Raw genomic sequence first — 12,627 nt, 5'->3', positions numbered from 1 at the left:
GTAACTCCACTGAAGTTAGTGGAGTAAAACCTGCCACGGACAGAAGATTCAGGACTACATAATGCAATGTACACATGCAAGCCAGATAGCTAGACATAAACCTACGCCAGCGTTGGGATGAAACGTTAACAGTGCATGACAATACTGCCCAACGGTATAGGGCAGAAATTGAATACCATATTCTACTGAAAGTGCAGGGAGAATTTAAGCAACAAAATGCAATATAATCATATAATCATGCTTAGCTACAGCAACTTTCTATATTAACGAACCGTAAATTCTTCTTAATAGAAGAGATAAGGGCCATATTTTGGAAACTCCTATTCATGTAGGTCCTATTACATCATAGTGTTTTTTAAGCAGAACATCTATCTAATCTATTCGGGGGAGTTTTGTTTAAAAATCTATGGCAAGCTCTTGATTATAGTTTTACCGATCACTGGAATAGGGCAACTTCCTATTCCAGTGATCGGTAAAACTATTTAGCTTTGGGCGCTACATTCCTCTTACTCCCTGCATCAAAACGTCCCATAAAATATTTATATTTCTTTACGCGTGAATGCAAATATTAATGAAAGTAAACAAAATAGAATAGAATAGAATAGAATAGAATACTGCTTCAGTTCCGAGGTTGTCTCTATGTGTTTTTGGGACCCACTTCGCATGAATATAAAATATAATGTGCCGCACTATATTCTTGGGAGGTGCCATGCCCTGGGGACGAGAGCGCTGGATTCGCAGTCAAAGTAAAGCAGTTCAGCTCTACCTTTGTGTGATTTTAAGCAAGTGACTTCTTCCTTCGGTGTCTCTTCCCCACCCGCTTTGCTTAGATTGTAAGCTCTTTGGGACAGGGACTGCCTCACTTTTTGTATGTGCACCGGGCCCAGCACAATGGGGTCCCAAATGCATTTGGGGCTGCTAGGCTATGATGCTGATGACCCCGGGAGTCGTCTGCAAGGCTCACCCCTTTGCCCCGGTTTTTGCCGAGGAAAGGGCACAGTCAGGCACCGATCCCCTGGTGTGGAGACCGACCCCAGCACCGGGGGTACCCGCTGAGGTCCGGCGCTCGCTGCTGGCGCAGGCTGGCGAGTTGAGGGGGGTTGGTTCTACCGTGGTTGCTCCTTCTCTTTGCTTGGGGGCGAGGCGCAGCGGCTGCCTTGATTTCTCTCCTTGTATTTCGGCCCAGGCTCCCAGAGCTCGCCCTCCCGCGCCAGCTCCGTGCTGAGAAATCAACAGACATAAACTAACCCACGCGCGAGGCTGTCTTTCTCCCAGCCAGTGATAATTAATCTGCGCCTAAGCCCCGCGCTCTGCTCTCCGATTCCGCTCCGCCTGCCCAGCTGCGCGTCAGGTACCAGCGCAGCCCGGAGGTGCCGCGTTGGGTGAGAGCCAAGGGCTTTCTCCCGCGGCCCCCCGCGAGCTGCTAGGGCCGTGGGTCTGAGCCCGGCGTGTATCCCTCCGGCTAGGCAGCCCCGCGTGGGCGATCCCCGCTCTGCCCATACCCCGGCCAGGCGGGACGCTCCATACTGGGCTGCCTCTTATGCCTGGTCTCCAGCCAGCCCTGTCGCTGCAAGGAGGGGGATCAATCTACACCCCCTCCCCCCCCCCCCGGCGCCAGGCTGCCGGGGGTAATGCAAGCCGGGGGGGGGGGGGAATCCATCCAGGCCAGCCTGAGGCTCCCGCCAAGCGCTGGAGCTGGGATCAAATTATCCCCCGAGGGGTTGCAAGCGCCAGGTGCACTGGTGTAGATCCGCGGGCGAGCGCACATTTCTAGATCGGCAGGCGGCTCTCGGATGCCCCCCTGCGTCAGCCCCAGGAACCCTATTAACGGGGTCTGAATCTCCCAATCCGGCCCATCTCACTCCGGCAATGGGCGCGCGTGGCTGCCCGGGACCCAGCGCAGGGCGTCCAACCTGATTCGCTGAGAATAGTCCAGAGGGGAGGGAAGCTGCGCTGACTCGAATCCGATTTACTGGCTCAGCCAAATAAAGCGTTTACACCCAGGCCCGGGAAGGGTCTCCCGATTGCTGCTTCGTATTTGCTTAGTTTCTTTCTTATTTCGCCGCCCTGTGCCCGGGACCTCTGCGTTATTCTCGCCCCCTTCCCATTGCTGGTATGAAATACAGCAGCCAAGCCACATTGAACTAGGAACGAAGTCCGCAGGGAACACCCAAAGGACCCCAACATCTTCCAGGGAAGAAGGGCAGGAACATTACCAAGGGATGCTCTGGTTGGTTAGAGTCACACCGTCTGGACTTCAAATATTGAGCCCAGCCTGGTCCCAGAACGAGTCATTTCACTTAATGTCCTGAAGAATTAGTGCTTTCCAGAGCTGAAAAATCAGAGCCAAGTCTCGAAGCTCTGGGGTTTAGGGAGCCTCCCACACGGAGCTGCTCCGACTAAGTTGGAAAGGAGATCTGGTTCATGGCTGAGTGCCTGGGTGTTAAGATCATACAAATAATAATGGGTAATAATCAAGAAATTCAAGCTGACATTTGAATAAACTTGCGTTCTACTGGGCATTACTACTTGATGCCTCTATTTGCAGGTATGTTATTGGCTACATCACTGGTTCTTTCTTTCTTTGGTCAAAGGCTTGAAAGTAAAATTTACATTGATTTCAGGATTCGTCCAGCAGCGCATGGAAAGAAGAGTCGATTGCTGCTCAGTGTCTAGCTAATGGTAGCGGAATGGGTATTTTCGTAGCCTGCCGCCAGTATCTGAATGTCTCAATTTGCCTGTATAGAAGATTTTAAATGACAGATCTCATGCATTAAGATCGACGAGCTGGGACCCGAGCCTGCAGCCTGTAGGCAGGTGAAACTCCTATTAACTAACTGCAGAACGACGGTTAACATGAACCGATCCGTTATGCTCCTTATTTACTTAATTTAATTTCACCCCTTTTAGGTGGGTGGCGGCGGAAATATCACGTTCCTTTCCCACCAAGTGCCCGTTCTGCGGATACCGAGGAGTTTCCCGTAATGGGCAAATACTGAGTCAGGAGGCGGGGGAAAAAAAAGAAAAGAAAAAAAGCTCGATTGGAGCCGCGGGTAGACACGGGTTACTCAGGCCCGGGCTTCTGCAAGCCAGCTGCTGACCACCGGTGCGAGCAGCGTCCTGCTCATCGGACGCGCCAGACACGAGACCGCAAGGAAGGCGCGCAAACCCCTCTCTCCAAACGCGCCTTTTAGGCGGTGGCAGCCGTGAGCGCCGCGGGTTAAAGGAAATACAAACATCTCCCCCCACGTACACGTTTTGCAATCTCAAAAACTTGAATCGTTTGTTCTCCATTTACCCAGTCCTTCTTTCCGCCTGCGCTGGTGCAGAATATACCCCCAGATCTCCCCCTCTGCCCGTGTGCATGGAAAGCGGGCAGCGCAGGAACGGGCTTCACTTTGCACAACGGTCTGTGGGTGATGCGACAAGCAGCCTAACACCAGTGCAGCGGGAGCCCAGATGTAGGCAGGGATCTCTCATTGTTGGCTATGGACCAAAACAGACAACCCGAGCTATGCTGTAATCTTTGCCATTTTCCTCCTTGCTCATCAGCGCGGCGATGCCGTTTGCAATCGCTCCCTGCCAGCAGGCGTGTCCCAATTCGCATCCGGTTTCCTTGCTGGTTTCAATTAGACTGGTGCTCTAAGCCAGTGGTTCTCAACCAGGGTACGTGTACCCCTGGGGCACGCAGAGGTCTTAGAGGGTGCATCAACTCAGCTAGATATTTGCCTAGTTTTACACCAGGCTACATAAAAAGCACCAGCGAAGTCAGTACGAACTAAAACGTCCTACAGACAATGACTTGTTTGTACTTCCCTATACACTATACAGTGAGACGTAAGTACAGTATTTATATCCCAATTGCTTTGTTTTAGAATTATATGGCAAAAATGAGAAAGGAAGCCATTTTTCAGGAATAGAGCGCGGTGACACTTTTGTATTTTTATGTCTGATTTTTAAATAGTTTTTAAGTGAGGTGAAACTTGGGGGTAGGCAAGACAAATCAGACTCCTGAAGGGGATACAGTAGTCTGGAAAGGCTCAGAGCCCCTGCTCTGGGTAACTTTTGAGTTACTTTTTTTGTTCATCTTCGACAGATTTTTGTCTTAAGAAAACAAACAAACAATCACACACAAAAACTTTTCCAACGGAGGCAAAATGCATATTCTACGCACAGCGCGATCTTTCTCCAGGGACTTGGGGAGGGAGGGATTTGGTTGGGACATACTGAACAGACTGATATTGTCGGTGTTACGTTTTCTACTCACCGCCTTCTGAACAGACCGCATGCACACAACCCCCAGACTGCTTTGACATGGACTCCGATAGGAAACAAGAATAACAAACAAAACAAAAACCCCATCAAAGCACGGATAATGCCAGTATAGTTCGTTTGAAAACCTGATGGCATAACATGGCTCTCAATTGTGTAGAGGGCTATTTAAAGACAATTGCCGATGCTTGGGCATTAAAATAAGAATACCGCTTGTTCAGATGATCCCTTGCCCCTTCATGCTCTTCCCCTGCCTTGCATTCAGTGCGAACTGTCCCTCCGCATGAGGAGAGGAGTCGGTTCGTCCTGTCCTGGCTGAAAGTAAAACAGCCTACAGCGCCATCCTCCTTGCTGACTTGGAGCTCGCTTACGGTCAGTTTAATTTTGTTTTTAACAAAACCTCAGCTTCTCCACAGATCGGATCCTGCACTCGGTGGGCGTCCCACGCGTGTAGTGCGGGGTCATGGGTGCCCCAGAAAGCAGGATCGGGTCCCAGGGGGGGTAAATCTCGGGGAGGGGGGGGATTAATTCCAAAGCCCTGCAGGTTTAAAATTCGCTACGGAATGCTCGCCCCAGACGCCAGGCGCGCCCGCAGCTCCGAGCACCCCGCGGGCTGTGCGGCGCAGCTGCCAATCACGCGTCATTGCCATAAACAGGAGTCACCAAAGCCTCCTGCGTGCTATCCTCTTTTTCTGAAGACACAGACAGAATTGGTTACTCCACACTTAGATTTCTCCCATATAAGCCCACCTATAGATGAGATGAGATAGAGAGACAGATATTTCCACACACATCATCCAGGCTTCAGGACGCGAGAAAATGCGCTCGCCAGCTAGCTAGCCGACGGAAGTTTTGAGTCATCAGCCCTGTGTCTCCAGGAAAAAACAAATCCACCCTGCAAAGAAAGTGTTGGTAATTTTTCTCAGAAGGGGAAAAAATCCAGTTTAGAAGGAAGGGAAGGAGAGTGACCAATGTTTCGTGTGGCTTTCTCGGAAAACCACGTTCACTGTAGCTATCGGGCCGGATTTCAGAAGGGACGATCCCCCGCAACTCCAGACGAAATCAGCGGGAGCTCGCGGGGCTCGGCTCCTTTGGAGAACCGGGCCCAGAGCCCACCATATATTTTCAGTTTAATCAACTCCATCAAACCTGAGCGGGAGAGTGTGGCTCCCCTCTGCCGCCCCCAGATCTCCATTGCCCGGAGTCTGTGCAGCGCAGTACTCATCGCTTACTACTTTGATGCACGGGATAGTTAGGGGCGGAAAACTGCGCCTGTCTTTTTATTTCTTTGGTATTCCTCCAGTGCGGACAGCTATTTCTACCGCGTCCGTGGGGTGCTTGAACGTTGGCTGCAGCTGGACGGATAACGGGCCCTGGGGAGCTGCCCCCCACGAACAACCTCGCCAGGAGCAAGAAGCGCTCCTGTGACCTGAATCCCAGCAAGGCTGCCCCCGGCTGCCCCTTGCAGAAAAGGACATTTTCTTTTTTTAAAGGCAGGATCTTGCAGACGCGGTAACAAACTACAGCGAGGACCCCCACCCTCCACCCCGCCCCCACAAACCACACCGAGCCTTTCTTTGCTACAGCCAAAAACCTTTAATGTTTCCACACGGACACCGGTGTAACTATAAAGCACAGGGACTCCCTGGGGGCGCGTGGCAAGAGTCCACACGACGCAGAGGCTTCGCACCCCTGGCCTCTCTCCTTTAACTCTTACCCCTCCACGAGGCGCCTGCCAAGGCTGGGGGGTTCCTTTCACCGAGCGTCCTGCTGCCTTCGCGGGGCCGTGCTAGAGGGCTGCGGGGAGGCAGCGAGGCGGGAGGGGAGCAGCTCTCTGGAGGCGGCCGAGGCCAGGTTCCCCGCGTGGCATTGCTGGAGCTCCTCTTTCCCCGGCAGGTCCCCAGAGGACACCACACAGTCTTGGTCAGGGTCATTGCTGTTTCCTCCGCCGCCCCCCGCTCCCCGCTTTTTATCCTCTTCCTTCTTCCACTTCATCCTCCGGTTCTGGAACCAGATCTTTATGTGTCTCTCTGTCAAGTTCAGCATGACCGCCAGCTCCACGCGGCGGGGCCTGGAGATGTACTTGTTAAAGAGGAACTCCTTCTCTAACTCCAGGAGCTGCGCTCTCGTGTAGGCGGTTCTCGTCCTCTTGTTCTCCTCTTGCTCTACCACGTACGACCCACCTAAAGAGAAGGGAGAGTTAAAATCTACCCACCAGGGACTGGGACCCGGAGCGACGCTGGAAAGGCGATAGAATCTTCTCGTCCAGACCCCAACCTGGAGGGGGGCAGGTTTCCCCCCAGGTTTCCCCTTTTACTCACAGATGAGCGGTTTAATGGATCGGGGACACTCTTTCGAGATCCAGACCACACTGAAACCCAAACCCCAGCACAAATCGTTGTCTGCATCCCAAAAGGTTTACAAATCCGGACCAAGAAATTGACAGCAGGGTATGGATTCCGCCTTCTAAAGAATGAAACTAACAAGAAAAGGGCCGCGGTGGATTTTTAAGAGCGTTTCTTTAGAAACACCAGCACAGAGCGAAGACACTCGTCCGAAGCTGCTCCGCTTATCACCTGTAAATCCGTTTTAGTAACAAAACGCGCGCTGTGTGGTATGGATCCCGAGTAAAATCCCCGGGCCATACTGTACCATCAGTGTTTGAGTGCAAGTCCCCAGCTGAAATCAAGGTCTCAAAACTGACGAAATGATATGGCCCCTTGGAGGAAAAAATAACAGCCGGTGCATTTGTGACAATGGCTGACGGTTCCTGGCATAGGGCGATTTGTAAATTTCATGCTTTACAAAAACCGGAACTGCCTTTGAGTGACAAAACCGCCCCTTTTTTATAAATTAAACCTCCCAAACACCTCACGCCGCCTCTCGCCCAGTGCTCAGGCTTTCGGAGACTTTGCCACGTCACCGTCACTGCGGCTGTACGAAAGTGAGGGTCCTTCTGCACTGTCATCAGGAGCCTCCGGTTTTTATAATTCGTGTGCAAAAGCTTAAAACTTTTTTAAACCGCTAGATCCGGTCTAATTTAGAGGCCCCTCCTTCTTTCCTGGGAGCATCCCAACCTCCACTGCAGTTAATGCCCCCTGGCTATTTTCAGTTCATAGGAGTGCAAAAATTACTGTTGCTATAGGTCAAAACCTCAACATCACTCTTGACTTTACAAAAGGCAAGGCGGATTCCTGGAAAGAGAAGTTTTCCTTAATCGGCCGGGAATTTGCAACGGATTAGTCCTAATCCAGCCATCATCCCAGGCACTTTACAAAGGCAAATACAACTCCCCAAATGGTGGAACCGGGAAAAAAAAGTTTCTGTTGTGTTCACAGAGACTATGCTCCACAGGGATATTTTAAGAGGCTCATTAAAAAAACCCACAAACAAATAAATAAGAACACTGGATCCTACAGTCCTTAGACAGACCTGGCCAGTGCCTGAAGCAAAGCTCACAGCCGGATCGGGCCCTAAAGCCTCGCGCAGCTAACTAATCGGAATGTAGGCTTCCTAGCGTAATAACAGCTGGGAATAAATCTATGTGCCTGGCGTCACAATTCAGGTGCAAAACCCATCCGGACAGTCCTACAACTAGATTCCTAGTTCCCAGCCACCTCTCCCTTTCTCTGGGTGTTTGCTGGACGATGAGTATTGTATGTGGGTGTTCTAAGGTTAAACACGCTTCAGACAGGTCGTACTGTTAATCATCAATCAATTAATTAATTATTGTGGTTTTAAGCAAATAGCCTTCACAACTTACAAGATCTTTAGAAATGAAAAGGGAAAAGCTACTGTATAAATTATTATTATTATTATTTCTTGTTTGTATATACCTTCTGGAGGGGGCACTAATACCCGTTTAAATAACAAGAGCCATTCGATTTATCATGTCACTCATTGTTAAACGTCCATTTTAAAAATTATTATTATTTTGCCCGTTATTACAAAACCAAAAAAGAATTGCGTGCAGAAAAGAAAAAAAAAAAATCTTGTCCGGCTCAGTGAAACTCAAAGGAGCAGGGACGTTTAGAGAGAGTGTGAGCTTAATCCGTCCTTTTGCCTAGGTATTACAATACCCGTGTAAAGAAAAACAAGACGCTTTTTTGGACACTGCTGCAAATACCGAAGCGTAGGTGCGTGTCCCCTACGGATCAGTTGAAGTCAGTGCCATAGCTCTGAGAGCAGGGCCCCGTGGGTTTTAAGAAGTATGTTTTAGGCAAAGCTCCCAACGGGAATTCAAGAGGAAGTTTGTACGAGAAATATAAGCCCAAGGCCCAGTTGTGCTTTTCGTGGACTTTGTAAATTCTAATTAAAAACCTGCTTCACCTAACGAGGGTCCTTCAGCACTGACATCAGGAACCCCGGGGTTTATAATTCCTGTGCAAAAATTTAAACCTTTCTTTAATCTCTAGACTCTGTCTAATTTCGAGACTCCCCCTTCTTTCCATGAGCACCCCAAACTCCATTGCAGTCAATGGCTCCTGGTTATTTTCAGTTCATGGAAGTGTAAAAATATATTGTTGTTATAATAACTCCAAACCTCATATTTACTTTTGACTTTACAAAAAGAAAGGCAGATTCCTGGAAAGAGAAGTTATCCTTAATGGGCCGGGAATTTGCAAGGGATTTGTCCTAATCCCATTGACTGCAATGGGAAAAGGCTCAAACCCCAGTTGTTTACGGTTATTTGTATGTAAGATATCTTTGATCCCATATTTGCTTTTACCAGTATATGTTAACGTGTAACAAGGTGACGCTGCAGATTTCCCCCGAATCCTTGCATCGCTAAGAATCGGGCCAGTTTGTAGGCGATACCATTGCCAGTAACCAGCTACGCCATTAATACCAATGAACTTAATTCCAGATATTTTTGAATGAAGCTGCTATTTCTAAATATAAGCACACATTCATACAAATATACATATATAGTATATGTAATGTGCATACGCAGGTGAATATACGTACATTTACATAGACTACATACTCTACGCAAATTACATAAATATGTGTACCTATCGCGTGTGTATATATGTATACATGTGTGTATACATTATATAGGTGTGTATATATCTCTATATACACACACTTACATTTACATTGTGTGTGTGTGTGTGTGTATATATATATATTCATATATATTTCATATATATATTCATATATATTTCACACACATGTTCTGAACCAAGCTTTTATGTAAGAAGCTACTAAGATTCCTTGAAAAAGTCGGTATGGGAGAGTTTGTTAATGATTTTTAGGTTTTCAGGATCTCTCCCTATATCGAACTATGAGACAAGAGGGCGCATATCTGGTTTCTTTCTATTTATTAAACGCATGTGAAATGGCTATGATTTTACCCCTAGATCAAAACCTCTTCGAATATATTTGCCCTTTAAATGGGTGAAAGGAAAGACGTACATTTCTTGCAATGTTTTCTTTTCTTTTCAGATTGTCAGGGTAAGGAGCAAAGAACACATTTTGATTCTGGTTTTCAATTTAACGTAATTTCCAGAATATTTCACAATTATTTTAATATTTCACTGCCTTTTCAACTGTCGGAACACAACCATTAATGTAATATTTGCTGTAGAGGTGTGACAAAGAGTGCACAAGGCACCTGGCAAGATAACATTGTGCAGCGAGAGACAGAAATATTGTTCTACAGCGGAACTTTCTGTCCAGATAGAGTTTCTTCCCCTTGCTGGCAGGCAGCTAATTCAGTTTGTGTATTGTGTCCCCTACCCAGGTTTAAATGGTTTCCACAGTAGGATATAAGCAAGGCTAAAACAATCGCTTGCAGACAAAAACTGAACCACCAGGTAGGCGGGTTTGTGGGGTTATTTAAAAAAAATATTTAGGGTTTAATATTACTTTCAAAATGTCTTTTAGTTTACAGTGTATATGGTAAGGGCATTTCAAACAGCAGCTTGGCTGTGAGAACTGCGGGACATTCTGGGCCATCTGGTTTTTACGCGGTGAAATCAACGAGGGAATCTCAAAGCGATGGCACAACGTGGCCTTTTCGTAGAATCCGACTGTGCGAGTAGCCCTGGGCATTTCCACTGGAAGTTGTCCATTTCCCAGCCGGCGCTCCCTCTGCCCTGAGAGTACTGAGACAAGTGGCAAAACCTGCATTTTCCGGATCAGATCCTGAAGTTAATGGCACAGCTCTCAGGGTGAACTCCTGGCCCTACTGAAGTCAAAAGGCAACGCTCCCATTGATTTCAATAGGGCCAGGATTTCACCCTCACTGTCTACAAATGGACCAAGATGGGGCCCCTTGTGTTTCCCTTATCCCTTCTGTTAGGCATGGACCTCCGCCCTGCATTCTTTGCACACCCCGCTGCTGCAAGGGGAGTTTGCGAGGGGCCCCGGGCCAGTGTCCCAACAGATTTCATATTTCCCAGTGACCGGATGGAATTTACTACTAACAAACTGGCAGTGAGATCAGTATAAATCCCTGGACAATAAGCACCTGGTCAGGTGGGTTGAAACAGCAGCACACTGTGTGTTTAGCTAAGATAAGTATCAATTTCAGCCTGATACTTAGTGCTAACTAGTTAATTAGTTAAACTAATTAGTTAATATTTGTTCAGTGCTTTGCAACTGTGAAGAACTATATAAGGACTAAATGCAATCGCTTTGCCATCACCCAGCAGAAAACTGAAAGCGGCGGAGCTTTATTCCTGAGCTTTTCTTTCTTATTGATTTGAAATGCGATGGCTTCATAACTGGGCACATATTTCTGGATACAGCGTACATATTTATAACTATGCAAGAGTTGCCAGAGTATGCTATATATATATATACACACAGGTTTGAATCGAAAATGGACTCACAGATCTCAGGACGTTGAAATACATCCCCTTTTAAAACTGGGGCTATCGCTAATGCCAAACTGAGCCCAACACTTCCTGAAAGAGGGATTTTATGGAAGTGGAAGAGAAGAAACATTTACAGGAGAAATCTTGCGAGCCTGGCTTACTTCGGAGTGAAACAGCTAACAAATGATGGGGAATTTCCCTCTCTGAAAGTGATCACACGGGGCTATCCCAAACGTAGGCTTCATTTAGTAACCCGAAGGGGAATTATTAGTGATGAGAAGGTTTCCTTGATATTGTACAAGACAGAAGGAGAGGAAGCAACAGCAGCAGCAGAAGAAGGCGACTATCTTACCGGTCCATTGTCCCCTCCAGGCGTGAGATTTGGTGGATTTCATCCATGGGAAAGGCAATTGGACTCTAGGTTCCTCTAAAACCCCCGTGTCAGTCCCATCTGCGAAAGGAATAGCTTCCTGGGGGGGATGAGGAAGCTGAGGGTGATGAGGGTGGTGATGGTGATGAAGATGGGAGACCCCTGGATCCTCTGTAATGGGGGGTACCTCGTAGGGTGAAATGTCTGGCGGGCTGCCTTGTTCCAGCGCGCCTAAAGCGCTGGAATAGGGTGTCTGCTGCTGCCTGCCCACGTACAGGCAGGCGGGGGGGTTCTGGTTGTAATCCGGTGCCTGCGATCTCTGAAACGCACACGAATCCTTGTAGAGCTGGGTCGATGCATAATACTGTTCTTCAGAGTTCATGGCTAGAAGGGGACCTTAGCTAGTGGAACATCAGGCGCTCCCGCTCCGGGCAGCTTGGACGTCCGCTTTGACAGGTCCGCTCCACCTGCGGGAGCTGAGGATGAAACAGAGACAGGGGCCGACCGAGCGGTGCCTCCCCATAGGCTGCACTTCTCCCCACGTGAGCCTGCCTCAGCTCCCCATTGGGCGGGGCGTTTCCCATAAGAAGAAGCCCCGGGTGGCTGGGGTGGGCGAGTGTCTTTCGCTTTCCTCGGAGGGCTGGAAGCGCCGGTTCTGCTGGAAACAGCCGCACTGGTGCTGACACATAGCGCATCACACGGGGGCATGTGTTCTGGGTGTGCAAGGGGGTGTGAGTGTGAGTGGGAAGTAAACGTACCTGTTTGGGGTGGGGTGAGGCTTTTTAGGGTCTGTTACTTGCATTGCGCAATGAATTGCTGCGGTTTCTGTACCTACAGTGTGAACAGAAAGACAGACATAGGGGGCGGGGGGCAGAGAGAGTCCGGGTGTGTCTTATAGGTTTCGAGATAGTGCAGGTGGCTGTGCTTTCACTAAAGTTTGTCTAGGCTCAATCAACAACAAGTGCCCCCCGGACTGTTGCATTTTAAACCTCTACTTTGGGAAACCCTATCTCCGTGTGTGAGTTAGATTAGGAAGGCCACTCGCTGCTTATCACATTGTCACTTACTTCGACGTGGGACTCAAGAATTCAGGTGATAACGAAAACGAATCATTTCCCAAAGCACACTGACTAGCCTCTGGTTCATTGTCTTCTGCAAACC

General features: G+C 48.6%; 1 protein-coding gene across 1 annotated transcript; it reads right to left on the bottom strand.

Moving 5' to 3' along the window:
- Window positions 1–5,898: 5,898 nt before the first annotated feature.
- On the bottom strand, window positions 5,899–11,903 carry PDX1 (pancreatic and duodenal homeobox 1). The gene is made up of 2 exons (XM_007057893.3): window positions 11,449–11,903; window positions 5,899–6,455 (listed from the first exon to the last, which is right to left on the bottom strand). The coding sequence occupies exons 1-2, from the start codon at window positions 11,846–11,848 to the stop codon at window positions 6,028–6,030; spliced, it is 828 nt and encodes a 275-aa protein (XP_007057955.2). The 5' UTR covers window positions 11,849–11,903; the 3' UTR covers window positions 5,899–6,027.
- Window positions 11,904–12,627: the final 724 nt, after the last annotated feature.

This window comes from Chelonia mydas, chromosome 1 (genome assembly GCF_015237465.2).
Source record: "Chelonia mydas isolate rCheMyd1 chromosome 1, rCheMyd1.pri.v2, whole genome shotgun sequence".
In the NCBI taxonomy this organism is placed as follows: domain Eukaryota; kingdom Metazoa; phylum Chordata; order Testudines; family Cheloniidae; genus Chelonia; species Chelonia mydas.
Note: the sequence above shows the minus strand (reverse complement) of the source record. Positions and strands in the feature narration are given on the sequence as shown.